The sequence below is a fragment of the Aotus nancymaae genome, unplaced genomic scaffold (assembly GCF_030222135.1).
Source record: "Aotus nancymaae isolate 86718 unplaced genomic scaffold, 86718_ANA_hifiasm-v0.15.2.pri h1tg000011l, whole genome shotgun sequence".
NCBI classification, from domain to species: domain Eukaryota; kingdom Metazoa; phylum Chordata; class Mammalia; order Primates; family Aotidae; genus Aotus; species Aotus nancymaae.
Genome location: NW_026988422.1, coordinates 37429544 through 37448942, shown reverse-complemented (window position 1 = coordinate 37448942; position 19399 = coordinate 37429544). Strand labels below are relative to the sequence as shown.

Genomic DNA, 19399 nt, shown 5'->3' with positions numbered 1-19399 from the left:
ATACCCAGATAGTGCCACAAACATAGTGAGCACACTATTATAGACCACATGCTCATAAATGGTAGAAAACTCTACAAATAAATGAAAATCATGGGCTAATGGTAAGATAAATCATCTCACATAACATGGTGGCAGTGGGTGATATTGGTTAAACGAATATTCTGGTAAAAGAAATAGAAAGTCACCATTAGGCAAATACCAGTAATAACTGTTACATGAAAAAAATCAATGGATGCTAAAATCAGTGGGGACAAGGGTGATGAGAAACAAGAAATTTGCATGGTCTCAAAGTATATCCTCACAAGGTATTTATTAAAAGGAACAATAGTAACTTTACAGTGCAGTTGTAACAGTTTAAGGAAAAAAAAAAAAAAAAAAAAAACTCAGAAGTAAACCCAAGCCAAGGAAACTGTGGTGGAGTGTCCCAAAAGGAAGAATTAGGGAAGAGGTACTAGAAGGTTCTAGGAGCTGAAACTACTAATGAGGTGGTCCAAGTAGATATTAGTAAGAGTTTGTCAACTAGGCAGTTTCTGGAACAGAGTTTATGAGTATGGGTTGAGCACACAAGGTTAAACGATCTCGTGATGAAAGAGTTCAGGTTTAGTCAGTAATTGTAGCTTGATTAGGTATAGCCTACCTGTCTCAGGAGTCATAGTGCAGATTTGCAATTTATGGTTGATATTTCTGCTCTCAAGTAATACATATGTAAGACTCTATGGTGAAACATACTAGTTCTACTGTACATTTCCAATTTTTCTTTTGAAGCAATGCCAATGTCATAAGTCACAAAATCACTTTTCTATTAAAACTGTTATTTTTGTGAATTATAAAGATATTAAAGAATTTCAGAATTAAAAAAAAAAAACTAATAATATTAGAACTACCATCTCCTGAGCACAAATCAAGGCAGACACCACCTTAATCAAGTGAATAAGGTTAACATCACCAATAAGAAGACATATGAAGTCACAATCCTGATGTAATGCACTAAGTAGGCCATACCATCACTTCCGGGGTACTGCTGCCAAAAGGGTTTACCCTCAATCTAACCATGAGAAAACAAACGTCAACACATATGAAAGGACATTCCACAAAATTGACCAGTACTCTTCAAAAGTGTCAAAAGCACAAAAGACAAAAAAATACTAAGAAACTGTCACAGATTGGAAATGACTTAAGACGTTAAAATTAAATCCAATGCATGATCCTACAAAAGGAACATCAGTGAACAAACTGGCAAAGTTCAAAAAATGGGTCTGTAGATTAACAATATTGCATTAAAATTAACTTACTGATTTTGACAACTGTACCGTGATAATGTTAACATTAAGAGAAGCTGGGTGAAGGGTATATGAGAATTCTCTGTAATTATTTCTGCAACTTTTCTGTAAGCTTAAAATTATCCCAAAAAAAAAAAAAACTCCATAAACTAACATATAATCAAATATGTATGTAGTGTTTGGGCAGGAAATAATAATGTAAAATATAACCTTGTAAGTAACAGCTGATTGGACTAGGGGCTTCTAAGAATATCCACAAGAAAGATTAGAAAATATAAATCAATAAATGTGTCCTCAGCAAGTACTCAAATGCAGTATGTCCTATGTTTTAGGTGCCAAAGGGCCCATTACAGAAAGTCTTCAATTCACATTATTTTGTTCAACATTATTTTGTTATAAAGTTGATGAGAATTTTAAAAAATTGATTCCTGGTTGGGGCCACTGTCTATGTGGAATCTGAATGTTCTCCTCACGTCTGCATGAACTTTCTCTCAGTACTCTGGTTTCCTTCCATATCTCAATGATGTGTGTGTTGGCAGAACTGGTATGACTAAATGGTCCCAGTGTGAATAAGTACAGGAGTGTGTATGAGTGTGCCCCTGCAGAACGGCTTCATGCCTTGCAGCATGAGCTGCCAGAGGTCACTCACAATCCTAAACTGGAATAAGCGGGTTGGTAAATGAATGAATGAATGAGTACAAATTACTGTAAAATAAAAATTCATAAATCTCTGACAATCATACAAATGCCTGACAACAAAGATGCAGTACACAAGTGCTCGGCAAGATCATCACATTTGTTATTGTTTGCTTTTTGTTTTTAGAGACAGAGTCTAACTCTTGTGGCTCAGGCTGGACTGCAGTGGCACGTTCCTAACTCACTGCAGCCTCAAACTCCCAGGCCCAAACAATCTTTCGCCTCAGCATCCTGAGTTGCTGGGACTACTGGCATGTGCCACCACACTTGGCTAACATTTTAATTTTTTTGTAGAGACCAGGTCTCACTCTGCTGAACAGGCTATTGTTTGCTTTTGAACACATGGTAGTAAGAGGTGCTTCTCACAGATTTCACTTTGCAAACACATACTCTTAGATTTAACCCACCAACCACTATGACCACTATCACTCACTGATTCACCAAAATTGGGTAAATAATTATCTTACTTGTTTTTATTCGTCTTTCTTAAATGTATGTAAGCTCACGTTAATTTCAATGTTTAATATTAGCTGTGTTTTGAATCTTTTTTAGAAGTTTGGTGATGTTATTATGGCCAGAAATATGCTATAGGAACTTAATTCTTGTTTACAACAATTAGCATACAGTAAACTTGCTCTCGTCATACACTGCTTTGCTTAAAGTTGCAGTCTCCAAGGCCCTACTGAAGACATTATATGATGACTTACTATATTGTAAAAATGCAGAAATGAAAAGAATAGAATGAGGGTGAATTTTGGAGTTGTAAAATATTAGAGATCACAAAGTCCTACTCCTTCATTTTAAGTGAAGGATTCTGAGACCAGGTAAAACAGTGACTTGAAAAGACATAATTCAGTAACTTCAGTGAAAACAAGCCATGAAGGAGTGAGGCTACCCTGAAGTCACAGAAAGAGGAAAAAATAAGCTGGAGAAAAAATTTAGCTACATCTTCACCTCTCAGCATTTACTAAAATAAATTTCAGCCAGAAATATTTAAAAATTAATAAAAAACAAAGCTGTAAAGAATCAAAAAGAAAATTTAGGTGATATAATTTTTTCTTTCATATATTAAAATAGAATAGAACTTCCTAAATATAAAGGCAAAAACATCAGGAAAAAAAAGCATACATTCAAGTTAACCATATCGAAAGCAGAACAATATTTAAAAGCAAACAACTGAGAAAAGATATGCAATATGACATATATAGGACCAACATCCTTAACATATGCAGATCAGTAAGTAACAAATCAATAAACAATAACAACAAACATGCCAACAGAAAATTAGGCAAAGGATAGAAAACAGGTAATTCGAAAGAAAATTAAACGGTCAAAAAAAATTTTTGGAAAAAGGTACAATCTATAAGTTTTAAAATGCTAACTATAAGATGTCACTCTTGATTGAACATATTAAAGATTAAATAATGACTCTCCTCAATACTGGAAAAGTTGCAGAGACAGACACTCCCATGTTCTGCTAGTAAAAGGATTAGTACAATCTTTTTTAAATCTGTTAACATACATCAAAATCCTTGAAAACATCATTATCCTTTGATTTGAATTGGCTAGTGATCCTCAAAGAGTGGCTGTGGACTCCTGGAGTCCCTGAGACCTTCTCACAGGTCTACAAGGTCAACACTATTTTTATAAAAATAGTAAGACAGTATTTGCCTTTTGCCCTGTATTCACATTTGCACTTATGGTACAAAAACGGTGGTGAGTAAAACTGCTAGCTCTTAAACATAAATCAAGGCACAAATCAAGCACAAATCAGGTCACCATAACTGTACTAGTAGTCACTGTATTCACTGCCACACACATGCAGAAAAAAAAAAAGCAAAAAACTTTCACTTAAGAATATTCGCTTATTGGAGTGCAGTGGCATGGTCTCGGCTCACTGCGGCCTCCGCCTCCCAGGTTCGGGCGACTCTCCTGCCTCAGCCTCCAGAGTGACTGGGATTACAGGCATGTGTCACCACACTAGACTGGTTTTTGTGTTTTTGGTAGAGACAGGGTTTCACCATGTTGGCCAGGCTGGTCTTGAACTGGCCTCAAGCAATCCGCCCACCTTGGCCTCCCAGGGTACTGGGATTACAGATATGAGCCACTGCACCTGTCCTACATTTTACTTTTTTAATAATTCCACTCATTGCACTTATTCTGACCATTTAGGAAGTAAAATATATTTTCTGTAGAATAATGTTTCCCATATTTGGTGACCTTAATTTTTTTTGCTTCATTCTTTCTCTGCAACAGCAGCTTTATTCATGTCTAACTCATCCAAACATATTTGTATCACTTCCTCATATATTCTAAGAAGTCATCTGGTATACATGTAAGCATATAACTGGAAAATGTGGAAATCCATGAAAAATTTGGCTATAAGAAAAATGTAGATACCCTTGCTCAAAAAAAATAAATTACGATTACCAAATGAATTTTAAAAAAAGAATAATCGCTTATTAATTGTATTAAATCTCAACCCGTGAATATACAACATTTTAACACTCTGTATGACTAGAGTAAATACAAAGCACATATACTTAATATCAAAGTATGATGTCTGCCTCCCGGGAAAGCACTTGTATGACTGAGAGCTGAACTATCTACTTTTTCTATGGAACACCATTTTTACTTGAATGATGAACAAAGTATGATTATTCAGATTTAAGTATCTGGCAGACATTTTCTCAAAAATAAACAATGTGAGCCTGTCATTTCAAAGAAAACAACTGATAGCATTTGTTGCCAATGATAAAATTTGAGCTTTTAAGGGAAAATTCAAATACTGGAATGCTCATATCCATCACCACAAGCTTGACAGCTTCAAATCTTATAGACTTCTGATGAGATTAGAGATGATATTAACAAATACAATTTTTTGATATTGTATAATGAAAGGCGACAACATTTGTAAGAACTGCATAACTAACAAGCAACATTTTACAAAGGAATAATGCATGATAACAAACCAGGTGTGGGTAAAAAAAAATCCATTCAAAGTTCAAAATAGGCCAATGCATTGTAATGTAACAAAGTAACAATCACCTTGATACAGTGATTCACCCACCTCAGCCTCTGGAGTAGCTGAGTAGCTGGGTCTAAAGGCACCTGCCACCACATCCAGCTGATTTTCTGTATTTTTATTAGAAACAGGATTTTACATTGCCCAGTCTGATCTCAAACTCGTGGCCTCAAGCAATTCTCCCATTTTGGCCTCCCAAAGCACTGGGATTATAGGCGTGAACTACCACACCTGGCCCTAAATAGCTCTTTAATACCTTCATTTGCAGATTAGTAATTCAGCTCTCTCGAAATAAAGTCTCCTGTGGTGGAAGGAGAGTTATTTATTCCCTGAATGGCATTTGGGAGAAGTGAATAATATTTGAGCATATTATGAATAACAAAGAAAAGAGCATAAGTGAATATGCCAGACAACATGGTATCCCACAGGAAGTGAGCCTTTTATAAGTGTTGATAAAAGTAATGGACGTTTACTTATTATAGAGAAGACGAGGTATTTGCTATAGAAAAAAAAAAGAGAGAAAAAGAGGGAGAGGAAGAGAAAGAGAAGCAAGGGATTGCATACATAGTGAGAAGAGAATATCAAAATGTATGCTTCATCTTAAAACTGCCCAGAAAAATTTACCTATTCCCTTGGCTGACCAGTCTTCACCCATTTCACTGTTCATGTGCAGAACTGGCAAGTGTTAATGACATAAAATTAAATTACATGTCAATTTTGTTCCTTCTTAGCAAGTCTGATCAAATACTAAAGGCTATAAAGGGATAAATATTGCCCTAAATCAAATGTGGATAATATGGGGAAGAGACTCCTTCATTTTACAGCTAGGAAAACCAAGTCCTTCAAAAAGTGAAGTCATAACAGAACTTAAACTTACGCTTCAATTTGTACTTTAATACCTATTATCCGATAACCTCTCTGTCCTCAAAAAATCACTTCTGTGGTGATGTTTGTTCGGGGACTGAATATATCAAGGATGGGGAAGCTCTCCCTTAGGGATAACCATGCTCAGTGCCACAAAACAAAATGGTACAGGTTTGGTTTTTCATTAGAAATAAAGTAAACATTCTCTACTTTGAACACAACATAAATACAGTGACCTGGTTGCCCTCAACTGGTTCCTCATGTAAGGTCTGGGTCTCAGTTTCCACATCATTAAAATGAGAAATTTATATTATATAATTCCCAAAATCCTTTCTTAGAAAGTTGGATAATTCTAAAATCGCTGAAAAAAGAAGTGTTTGGGGGAAGAAGGAAGTATGAAATACATTCAGAATGTGTACATATGTCATTTATATGGAGAAACTTCAGATCTGGTTGTTCAGATGGCCAACGACTCAATACTGGAATCCCTGGGGTACCCTGCTCTCTGACTGGACTGAGAACCCTTGAGGTCACTTAGTCAACAATACACGCCACAGTCAAACAGTATGAAGCCGCTTTACCCTATGCTCCGTTCTTTCCAGTGGCCAATTGAAAAGCGTCCTCCATTTCCCCTTTTCGAATCTACAGTTCATATTCCCACCCATCTTTCATTCCTAGTATCTGTCAACCTCTGGTCTTTTATGAAGCACCTACTATGTGCACGCATCACCTAGCACATACCAAGTTTTCTATAAATATCTGTCGACTTGAATTTAATTGCAAGGCCTTGGGGAGGCTGCCATGAACTCATCCGTTAAGAGTGCTGTGTGGACGGAAGGTGAAAGAATAAACCTTTTTTCGCCAACTTTGACCTCCTAACGTCTGACACTGGTGTTCCTTCCCCACTCATGTGTGACACGTGGTCCCGAAGCGCTGCCTGGGCGGGCCAGGCACTGCTACTGCAGGCAAAGGGCTGTGAGAGGGGAGAGATGGACACTTACCTGGGGAACCTCTGCTTCAGCTTCCTCAGGCTCTGCCTGGTGGGCGGCACAGACACTAAGCACTGGGCTATCTCGTCGTACTGAGCTTTGGTCAGTATCATGTTGTGCCAGAGACCGGGAGGTGGCGGGAACAAGGAAAAACCACCCTGGGGCTCGAGCAGCCTTGGTGCCGAGGTTTGAGAGGTAGGCAAACAGCGGCACAGGCCCGGGTCCTTGCCTCCTAGGCTTGTCCCAATTTCCCCTGAAACACCACTAGCTGCAAAAGTGGGGCGGAGACTCGCCCGGTCCCAGGCTCCACCAGCACCTCCGCGGCGGGGGCGGGCTGTTCACCGGAGTGCCCTAGCTTGGCTTACTGAGCAGCCGCAGTGGATGCTGCCGACGGCAATTGCCGCCATATCAGTTAAGGGCAAACCAACCAGGAAGTAGCGACCGCCCTTGGAAAAGGCGCCGCGCCGGAGTTTTAGCTGGCAGGTAGTTATCCCGGGCGTCTCCCACCTGGGATCAAGGGATCAACAAGGGATGCTTGTAGAGTTCACACTCTCCCAATTACTAGAAGCCAGAGAGGCCTGACGCAGAGGCCAGGCTGCTGGTCTCACAGGTGCCCCACGATCCTTCAGCGTGAGCCCCCGAAAGCCCCTGCCGGAGCGCGCGATTTGAATACACTTCCTAAGGCACCAGTTTGAGCGCTCCTCGGAAGGGTACTGGCCTGCCGAGAAACCACGCCCTCACTGCTCCAAGGCTGCCATGGGCCGAGCTAGAAAACTCACTAAGGTCGCTGTAAACATAGTTTAGCTTGTGTTGAGGAAGTCCAACAACTTCTGAACATCGCGTGGAAGGCAGTTTTGTCCTTGTCGAGAAACAGACTTGAAACTAATCCGACGTCATCAAATAGCAGGCAGTAAAGAATGTCACTTTCACTCCTTGAAGTTAGCTGCTCAAGGACTAAAATCGCATCTTACTACTGTCTTTGTAATTCCAGTTCTCAGAAAATAATAGGCGCTCAATAAATGTCTACAGTAATGAGTCAGTCTTTTTTTGTCTTCATATGTATTATTATGAATGGATCTCAGTTCTCCTAAAGCAATTTGGTTCTTAGAAGGCCAGGTGTTGTGTTTCTCTTCTGAATTTAACAAACTCTATTTGGTTCTTAGAAGACCATGTGTTGTGTTTCTCTTCTGATTTTAACAATTTAAGTAAATAACAGCAAAGGTACTTAGACTTTAGAGAACCTGTAAGTGGTTTAAAATTTTTCATCTGGAATAAAGCTTGGGTTGGAAGTTTTAGATACACCTCCTTGAATAAGTTCCTCAATCCATCGAAGCCTCATTTCTTGTCTGTAAAACTGATTTAATTCATGGGGGTGTTTTATTTGTGTATGTTTGGTTTAGAGATAGGGTCTTGCTCTGTGTCCAGGCTGCAATGCAGTGGCTCCATCATGGCTCACTGCAGCCTGGAACTCGTGGGCTCCAGTGATCTTCCCACCTAAACCTCCCGAGTAGTTGGGACTACAGGCACATGCTACTACACCTGGTTAATTTTTAAAATTTTCTCTAGAGATGAAGTCTCGCTCTATTGACCAGCCTCTACCTCCCAAAGTGCTAGGATTACAGGCATGAGTCACTGTGACGGGGCATGGAGCTGTTTTTAAGATTAATAGGATAGTACAAATAAAAGATTACATAGTGTGGTGTCTAGAAGATAGTCTGTGGGAAATATTAGGTTGGTGCAAAAGTAACTGTGGTTTTGGCCAAAAATAAATTGACTAAGACTACTTGATAAAAATGGACAAGGTGTTTACTAGGTATTGTTTTACAGACTCACCATGCACAGACTGGCTTAATCCTCATAACTTCCTGCCAGGCAGGTACTATTGCCATTATCCTCCTCTTCCCTTTTGTACAGAATTAATAAACTAAGACATGAAAAGGTTAAGGAACTTCTAGAGGTCATGAGGATAAGTAGCAGTAGTATGATTTAAACTCCTGAAATTTGGTTCCAGAGTCAGTGCTCTTGCCAACTTTCAGTAATGCTTAATTACTACATCTAATAGTAACACTCTCTTCAGCCAAAGGTTAAGTTTTTTTTTTAAAAGGGAATATTGTACATTTCAAAGACTCTTTTAGCCTGGGTTTTTAAAAACTTCACTACTTTATTTTTTGAGGCATGTCAAAGTCCAGCACTAACAGTGGATCCTGAATTTAGCAACCATAGTTTTTCCTGAATATTTAGATCAGAATGTTTTCTTCCCATATGCTTTGCATCTAGCTCTGATTGTGTGACATTAGTACATAACTATTTATTTATGGCAGCATGGCCTGGAGTTGCCACCTGGCTAGTTTGTTGCTGACCCTGCCATGACTTTTACATGAAAGCTAGCTGACGATAAGCAGACACCACATGATCCTCATTCCTTTCCCCTTTCCAACTTCACTCTTTCCTTCACAGCCATCAGATTTGTATAGAAAACAATCAGTTCAAGGATGCTTGCACCAGTTATTTTTTTATTTCTTCTAATAAAAATGAGATACATGTGCCGAACATGCAGGTTGGTTACATAGGTAAACACGTGCCATGGTGGTTTGCTGCACCTATTGGCCCATCCTCTAAATTCCCTCCCCTCACCCCCCAACAGGCCCTGGTGTGCTGCACCGGTTATTTTTATAGCAGCTCTTCTCTCTGGCTCTTGTCCTGCAGTCACCATCGAACCCTTCAGAAAAATGCCAGGTTTGTCTTGCTGTTTTTATTTTCAACATGCTGGCAGTTTATAATTTTGACCCAAATCCAGTAGATTGTTTAGAATTAGTGCTGGGAGAAAAGCACAGTTACGTTGCTGTTTTCATTGGCAGTGACAGTAAGTGTTGTTTATTAGGCATAAAATAGAAGCAAAGCAGAAATTTCTAGCTGTTGTTTAGGTTGTTTTTTTTTTCTTGTAATGTGAAATGTCTCAAATAAGCTAATTCTTCCTCTCAGGCATCTTTTCTCCCTCCTTCAGCCTCCTCCAGCTTGCTCCCATCTCTCATCATATCACATGCCCCTCATCTACTGCTATTACTTCTTCTAGAGCTGCCTCTCCATTCCTGAAGTTCCCCACTGTTTCTTAGTCAGCCAGCAATACCATTTCCCCACTAAATATAGTAGAATCACACAATGAAAACACCAAACTAAAAACCCAAAGAACTGGCTGCCTGTTTAAAATCAGCCATAAAACATGTAGCCTTTAGTAACTGATAGTGTCTCTAAATCTGAATGTCCTCAGTGGGAGAAAGAATGGAAAAATATGGAAAGGTATAGGAAATCAGCAAGAAAATGTGTCAAAGTGGGGACCAGTACAGCTCCCTGGAAGAACCTATAGCCCTGGATGAACTGGAATGAATCACTTTACCAGAATTCTTTCTGCTAATTTTCGGATGACATGAATGTTGAACAACTTTCAAGGAGTATGAAGTTTGGCAGGGAGGCATCTGAAGGTCATTTCAAGAAGGGTACTAACGCAAAACACTAAATGTAGGATTGAGCCAAGTCACATGCATGGAAAAATTATTCTGTTTGGAGCAAAGAGTTCTAGGCAGAGTAAAAGGAGTTGAGGATGTTTGACCTTAGAAAGAGTCAGTCACGTTTTCAAACAGACTGTTGTTCACTGAATCTGCCAGATCCAATGCATGTTTTTAAAAATAAATACTGACATATTTTCTTCATATATTGTAAAATCTGATTCCATTGATGGAGTCTCAAAGTGATCACATGGATTTAAAAAATAACAATTGAAGTTTATTAACTGGATAAAGAAAAAGAAGGGAGCTAATAATATTTGAGCTCCTATAATGCACAGTCATTATCCCGTTATACCTTATCTTAATCTTCACAATGACCCTGTGCTGTAGATTTTATAGCCCCTGATTCACAGATTAGAAAACTGAGGCTCAAAGAGAGTAAGGATTTACATGAGTCCAACTACTAAGTTGCAAAACCAAGATTTGAACCCAAGTTACTCTGATAAAGCCTCATGTTCTCTATTGCACTGTATTGTAACTCAAAAATGATGTAGAAACTTTTTGGTTGAATTATCCTCAGTTAAGCATTTATTCTGTGAAATGGCCTGAAATAGCTGGCTGCTTTTTTTGGCCACCAGATGCCTGTTAAAGGGGCAACGACCTTCAATCTTGACATGTAGCCTAAACACACTTTGAAAAATATTGTTAGGCCACTTTGACTAGAAAAGATGTTATATTTTTTACTTTGTACAATGAGCCACTACTTATGTAATATATCTCTTGAAACCAAAGTTTATGTCTCTATTTGCCATCCTTGAGTGACAAGTCATTTTACGCTGACCCCAAAATAATACAAGCTCCTAGCAAACAATAAAGATTAGAATATTTCCGTTGTTTAGGCCTGCAGCAATTACTCAGTTTAATGACTTAAGGAAAACAAAGGAAATCTAGGGTGGAAGGACATTCTACACCATGATGATGAAGTAGTTATGCTGAAAGGTCAGGGAAGACCAAAAGCCAAATGTTGGTCCCTTCATGCAAGTCAATGGTAAATGAACTCTTGGTCTGTGAAATCAATTGGTCTGATTCCAGAAGATCATGTGTAGATGGAGGATTTCATTGAAACCCCATTGCAAACAGAAACTATATCCCATGTGCACATAATGACATCTTCTCCAGCCTTTGTTATTCAGTATTACTAAGAGCTAATGTTTTGGAGGGCACTTACCAAAAGCAGGAATTGTGCTAAGCACTTTACATACATATATCTTCCCTTAATTCTCAGATCCAGCCCCAGGAGGCAAGTACTGTTGTTAAATCCACTTTCCAGGATAAGAATACTATCGAGGACCAGCTGGGTCAGGAGACCCCCACCCAGGCGGTGCTGAAGGTAATGAGAGGCAGACACCCAATAGAACAGCACAGTGGATCTATCCAGGGGGCCAGCAGCCCATCGAGCTGAGAGCCTCAGGCTAACAGCTTTCCAGGCTGAAGGCCTGAGCTAGATTCTGATCCACATATTTATTCTCTCTTCAACAGGTGATTCTTATGAATAAACAGGTGTTCTGTATTTACTCACAACCCAAAAAACATACCAAGCAGGCAGCTGTTACCCACCCACCTACCACTAGCCATAAACTGAAAGGTATTCTCCACAAGGGAGCCATGGAGGCAGGGTAAATTTAATGTTTCTCAACAGAATACTACAGTGTAGAAGTGGCTTCTATTTAACTCATCAGTTATTTTACAACATTCTAGAACAGTGTTTAACAAACCGTTCGGTTTGAGGTCTTAGTTTTTCCCCAATTTGTCATAGATGGACAAATTTGTAAAATAAGAAATGAATTAGTCAAAAAATGAAATTTAAAAAGACACAGATATATAAACGTAAGCCCCCAATTTGTTATGAGATTCAATAGACATGCAATTACTTTACAAGTTAATATAAAAGATTCTAAAGGCTTATTTGCAATTTCTGTCCTTAACTACACCATGACATGTAATAAATGTTTGAGGACCAGTGCTAGTTTGCTCTCCACATTTTGAGTGGCACTGTGCCTTACAAAGTCAATATTATAAGCCAGGTATGTACAAAGGCCAAGGGCTGATTCCAAAATCTAGAACATCACATTTTTCATGTACTCTTAAAAGAGGAGAGTAAGACCTGTAAGCCTCAACCACCATTATTATTACCGTTATTCTACTATATTTAGTTCTTCTCAAGTTATACATGTTTACTAAGGCTATTTAATTATGTACCTTATGAAGGCAATACCATGTGTTTTTATAGCACAAAACCCAATTCTTTTTTTTTTTGAAACAGAGTCTTACTCTATCACCCAGGCTAAAGTGCAATGGTGCAATCTCGGCTCACTGCAACCTCTGCCTCCTGGGTTCAAGCAATTCTCCTGCCTCAGCCTTCAGAGTAGCCGGGATTACAGGTGCCGGCCAGCACGCTTGGCTAATTTTTGTATTTTCAGGAGAGACAGGACCATGTTGGCCAGGCTAGTCTTGAAGTCCTGGCCTCAAATGATGCGCCCGCCTTAGCCTCCCAAAATGCTGGAATGACAGGCATAAGCCACCGCCCCAGGCCCCCAATTTATTCTTTAGATTATAAACCCATCAGTCAGAGCTCATATGCCTCTTCTGTTCTGAATCACACTCAGGACACAACTGGCACACGATAAAGGGTATTAATTGGCATGTGAACATTTACTAACACTACAGTTGACAATGGTAAGGAACAAAAAATGGCATTTTTATAGGGACAATTTCTCTTGAGTGTTGTTGTGTTCCAGCAAAGGGAGATGGGTGAGCATGTTTGTTGAAGAAAAACTGAAGCCTCTTACATTTTTCTCTCAGGTTCATCAGGGACTGGTGGATAATTTGCAGACAATTTGTATACCCTATTCCTATAGGAATAAACCTCAGATGTAATTTCTACAGATGTCAGTCACTCTTGTTGTCCCAGAGACCATTCTGCAAAAATATACATACTATATTCTGAGGGTTTTCTCACATTTGTAAATTCAGAAATTGAAAGAAGCTTTGTTGGTGAAGAACAGGTTTCTATTGGGGTATGGGGAGAGGAATGAGAGTCAAGGAATCAACTCTGTCCTTAATAAGCACTTCTTTCAACATAAGCTAGAGTTGGAAGCACAGGTCAGATGGAGATTATTACGTCTCTACATTTAAAAAGTTACTCTATTTTGGCCAGGTGGGGTTGCTTATGCCTATAATCCCAGCACTTTGGGAGGCTGAGGCAGGTGGATCATTTGAGGTCAGGAGTTCAAGACCAGCCTGGCCAATGTGAAAACCCGTTTCTACTGAAAATATGAAAATTAGCCAGGTGTGGTGGCACACGCCTGTAATCCCAGCTACTTGGGAGGCTGAGGCAGGAGAATTGCTTGAGCCTGGGAAGTGGAGATTGTGGTGAGCCGAGATCATGCCACTGCACTCCAGTCTGGGTGACAGAATGAGACCCTGTCTCAAAAAAATATAAATAAAATAAAAATACAAATTACTCTATTTTGCCTTCTTACTGGGTTAGATTTTCAAAAGAGCAGGCAAGAGGCCAGTCAGTATTTATAACCCTTTTCTCTCCATGACTGATAGAGAGTTAAGGGAAAGAATGCCTTCTGAGATAAGTATAGATAATAGTAATAATAAGAGGTTCCTTTCTTTTGAGAAAAATGAAAGTATGTTACGTAGTTATCTAATGTAGTACCATGTAATCTATAACTGCCATTATCATACCCACTTGGCATATGGGAAAACTGAGGTACAAAATGGCTTGGAATTTTAATCAGTTTCTTTAGATTTCATTTTTAAATGTGAGGCTATAAAAATACACCTCTCTCTTTTTTTTAACTTAATTTCTGTTTTTATGATCATCAAAGAAATATGTTTTTATAGCCAAAAACAAAAGATCAGATACTATAAGTCATCCATCATCCCATCACTTGGAAGCCACCATAGTAACCACATTGATATTATTGCTTCCAATCCTTTTTCTGCAAAATTTTTTTCCATACATAGATAAAATCAAACTATATATACACCTTGAGTCCAGCTCTTTTCTTTTCTTTAACACTATGAGCAAGGTATTATTTTTTTAATTTGTTAATTATTTACCTAAATAAATGGTTTCTAAGTCCACATATTCATGTTTCATAGCTCAGGAACACAGGTCAGTGACAAACTTCTATGTAATTCAACCCCCCAAATTCTTTACATTCTAAAATCACTTTGCACTCTGAAAAGTACCAGTCTTCCTCATGTCCTCAAAATCTTTCATGGAATTGTAATTTCTGTAGAAATCTGTGTGTGCTTTCTTTCTTGGTTCAGCCACAGCAAACTTATAAAGTGCTGCAAGCTATGAGAATACAACAAATGCTCCAACAATGTGACCACAGATGCTTGGCAAGAAGGCCATACATCTGAGGTTTTGTCAAAATGCTGGAAGCCATTGTACTTATTTTCCTTGATAGGTGTGTCAGCCTCAACACCAGTGTCTTTCCTGGCTGATGGTGTAATGAATAGCCAGCACTATGAGCAAGGTATTCTTAGGAACACTTGGTTATTTTGATCCTAATTTCATATTAGGAATAGAGTCGTAGGTTGTGTAGTTGGATGGTCTCTCACAAACCAGTTCTCGAAATGAGATCATTGGTGTGGCTAGCAAGAGGCTGGGCCATCCTTCAATTCCATCAACAAGCTGCAATGCAGACAATGTAGGAATGATGTAATGGGCTCTCTGGAGCAAGGTGGAGATTTCTGTGACTGATGGAACAGAGTTGTGATTGAAATCATGTTGGTGAGACTCCTACCACATGTACATTCTGTCAGTCATCACGTTGACAGAGGAGCCAGCATGCACTTTTATTTTTTAGCATGACTACTAGTTGTAACTGAACATTCAGATTCATTACAGCCCTTGATGCAGGAAGCAAATGTTTTGCATTGCCCAGAGGACAGTCACACTGGATGCCAATCTTTGTGCCAGAAGAGCTTGGGTTTCCATTTCACTTTCAAACAACACTAAAAGGTTTAAATTGGTACAAGGATGAAAGGGATTTAAGGTAATGGTGTGGGCAGGGAGTGCAGAGGTGGGGGCTTAAGGAACACTTAAGCTCCATGCACACAAATCTACTTACATAAAACAACACGTTGAATTATTTGTATAGATAGGAATTTTTAAACATAATATAAATTCTACTTAAGAAGCAAACACCAATGTAACTCACTTATACAACTCCTCTTAAGAAAATATGGACATTTGTAAAAATTCACCATCAGATATTTACTGAGAGCTACCATGGACCAGGCACTGTTCTAGGCCACGTGCATAAGCAATTTATGGAACTGCCAAAGTCTCTGACCTCAAAGTTTACATCCTTTAATAAATTAGATTTACTTTATCAAAAGATTATTTCATGTTCCAGTTTAAAGCAAGCTAAAGAGCCACAACATTGAAATATAATACCTGACCCTAGCCTGGATTCTGTACTGAAGAGGAAAAAGTGCTATAAAGGATGTTATTGAATGAACTGTCAAAATTGGAATGCGAATGAATGCAAATATATATCATGTAAATAATCTCAGCATTATTAGGAAATACACACAGAAGTGTTAGAGGTAAAGATCCACAATGTATTTATAGGTTATCCTAAATGGTTAAAAAAAAAATCAAGAGCAGTGAGAGGGCTGGGCATACTGGTGCACACCTGTAGTCCTAGCTACTCAAGAGGCTGAGGTGGGAAAATTGCTTGGGCACAGGAGTTGTGGGCTGTCATGCACTATGCCAATTAGGTGTCTTCCCTAAGTTAGGCATCAGTGTGGTGACCTCTGTGGAGCAAGGGACCACCAGGTGAGGACAGCTGAAATGGCCTATGTCAGAAATGGAGCAAGTCAAAACTCCTGTGTCTGGCAACAAAGCAGCGAGACCCCATCTCTACAAATTTAAAAAGAAAGTGAATTATAAATCAAATGTAGTAAAATGTCAACAATAGATAAATTTTTGCACCCTTTATTGTATACGATTTTTGTAACATTTTGGTAAGCTTGAAATTATTTTTGAATAAAAAGTTTTCAAAAACCTACTTTACTTTGTAAAATGAGTGAAAACATATATATTTTTTATACCAGTCATCTTTTATTTGGAGGTTAATTCCCATTAGGATAAGAAAGGATTCAGCAACAATGGAGATTGTGTTCCTTATGGAGGAACTTGGGCCAAGAAGGTCATGGTGGGGAGTGCAGAGCTTGTGCCCTTCTTCAGTGGTACTTGCTTAGCCGCTTGTGCTTGAGCTCCTTGTAGGAAAAGGAGTAGCTGAAGACCACGTAGCTTGCCAGCACCATGGTAATCCCCGAGATGCTCCCCTTCTTCACGTTGATGTACTTGTAATACTGGTAGTTACCTCTTCAAAACGCTCCAGCAATGCCACTAGGGCTGAAGTCCCATGTCAAGATCCAGCTTGGCAGCTCCCCTCATTTGACTTCCAGAAATTTCTTGTCCTTCACTGATATGACTGACTCCATCTTGGAGTCCTGTTGTCCGCTCCATAATGTTTTTAAATCATGTGGCAAACTCCCCTCAGTCATATGATTTATAGATCTTTGATTGACATGCTGAGTTTCTCAGGACTTCAAAGATGGGCTTGTGTCATCTAATTAAGATCCACAGCATAAATAAGGCAAGGCATTCAAAATCTCTCCATATGCCTCCCCCAATATGAACCATAGACACCTGTTTCATCAAAGTACCCAGTGATTTTCTTTTATATTTATAGTAAATATTATTATATAATTATGCTAGTCACTATGTATTTGTAATTCACTTTCTCTGAGCTAAGAAGCACCCTAAAGATCTCAGCTATATGATAGAAGCGGGAAATGCTATCAAATAATCTGTTCAGGTTCCTGTCTTGCTTAGAACTGCACTATAGTCTCATTCATTCATTCCCCGCTTCCTGCCCAACTGCCTCCCTGCCTGTCTGCCTTCTCTTTTTCCTTCACAAGAGTCAGATAATTCTCCCAGGCTCCTCCCACTCTCTACCCTATTTCTCTCGCAGGTTTTTACCCTAATAAATCTCCTGCATGTCAAATCCTGTCTTGGCCTCTGCTTCCCAGAGAATCTAGACTAATATGTCCTCCTATTTTCAAAAGCATGCATACAGAACTAGAGGTTACACCTAGTCACCTTATTAGATATGAATGTTTCCCAAGGCTTCATCTCAGCAATACATAAAAATATCTTCTAAGAAGGCAGTCTAATGTAATGCTTGATACTAGAATTTGAAGTCAAAAGGACTCAGGTAGAAAAATTAGTTGGATGATCTTAATATTAAATGGGATCAAATCTCTACCACAGTGATATACATATTAGACAGTAAAAGAAACAGACATTTTCTCTGGCTGCCTCTTTCTTACGTATCATGCAGACGTTCTCTTGTTTCTAAAGACAGCAAAGTAACTAGATGTAAACTTCCATGGTTGCAGTCAAACCTCTATTTGCTTCCCCAAGGAGACTTAAATGTACACCCAGATGACCTGAGTTAGATTTTAACTATTCTTGTAATTCTCCAGGCTTACATTCACCTGTACTCTCCTGGATACCATCATTTCTGCAAAATGATTTCTGCAAAATCTCAGTTTGGTTCTCTCTTAGTAACTCTTATTTCTGTCTTGCTGTTAGCTCAACATATAATAACAAATCTGGCCAGGCACAGTGGCTCGTACTTATAATTCCAGCACTTTGGGATGCCAAGGCGGGCGGATCACCTGAGGTCAGGAGTTCGCGACTGGCCTGGCCAAGATGGTGAAATCTTGTTTCTACTAAAAACACAAAAACTAGCTGGGTGTGGTGGTGAACACCTGTAATCCTAGCTACTCGGGAGGCTGAGGCAGAAGAATCACTTGAACCCGGGAGGCAGAGGTTATGGTGAACTAAGGTCGCGCCACTGCACTCCAGCCTGGGCAACAGAGTAAGACTCCGTCTTAAAAAAAACAAAGATTTGTTACTATATATCTATATATATACACATAGTAAATATACATATATAATTAATATATATAGTGTTACTATATATATAGTTACTATATATTTATATATCTATATCTAGAATTTGAAGTCAAAAGGACTCAGGTAGAAAAATTAGTTGGTTGATCTTAATATTAAATGGGATCAAATCTCTACCACAGTGACATACATATTATCATAGTAAATATATATATTTACCATGGGGATTTCATCTATAGATATACAGTAATTATATATATATATATATATACACACACACACACATAAACAAATCTTTTTTTTTTTTTTTGAGACAGAGTTTTGCTCTTGTTGCCCAGGCTGGAGTGCAATGGCGCAATCTCAGCTCACCGCAACCTCCCCCTCCCAGGTTCAAGCGATTCACTTGCCTCAGCCTCCTGAGTAGCTGGGATTACAGGCATGTGTCACCATGCCTGGCTAATTTTGTATTTTTAGTAGAGACCAGGTTTCACCACATTGGTCAGGCTGGTCTCAAACTCCCGACCTCAGGTGATCTGCCTGCCTCAGCCTCCCAAAGTGCTGGGATTACAGGCGTAAACCACTGCAACTGTCCTATAATAGGAAATCTTGTCTGAACTTAGGGGTCCAGAGCCATATATCCACTTGTGTACTATGCATATCTATCTCTGAACCCTACAAGCATCTTGCATAACTCTCAAAATTGAACTCCTTTATGTATCCAAGTCTTCTTACTTTCTTGGAAAATGGCACTACCCTTATCTTTGCCGCCACAGCCAATTGCCATATTCTGTCACTTCAAGGAATATGCTACTGTCACTATTTGGTCCCTTCCTTTTTTTATTCTATTAGTTTCCTAATGAGAGTCCTGCTACAGCCTGTCTGTACTCTAGTCCTCCACACTGAAACCAAGTTGATTCTTCCAAAAATACAAACATAGATTGTTTTGAGATGTCCTTGCATACTTTTCAGACTTGGATTCTTTCTGTGTATCTTGATAAATCCTATATACATTCAAGTACCAG

General features: G+C 39.0%; 1 protein-coding gene and 1 pseudogene across 4 annotated transcripts in view; both read right to left on the bottom strand.

Annotated features, from left to right (window-relative positions):
- The window catches only part of CDIN1 (CDAN1 interacting nuclease 1), a 410017-nt gene that overhangs the window by 231370 nt on the left and 159248 nt on the right, over nucleotides 1-19399 (bottom strand). For 3 of the 4 annotated variants that reach the window (XM_012465094.3, XM_012465107.3, XM_064374827.1), the window contains exon 1: nucleotides 6867-7202. The exons of the other annotated variant lie outside the window; for it this stretch is intronic. In XM_012465094.3, the coding sequence (XP_012320517.1) occupies nucleotides 6867-6967 (101 nt within the window). In that variant the 5' untranslated portion in view covers nucleotides 6968-7202. Of the gene's footprint in view, nucleotides 1-6866; nucleotides 7203-19399 lie in introns of those variants that run through there. 4 annotated transcript variants of the gene reach the window in all.
- LOC105725914 (ATP synthase subunit f, mitochondrial-like) lies at nucleotides 16634-16897 on the bottom strand (annotated as a pseudogene).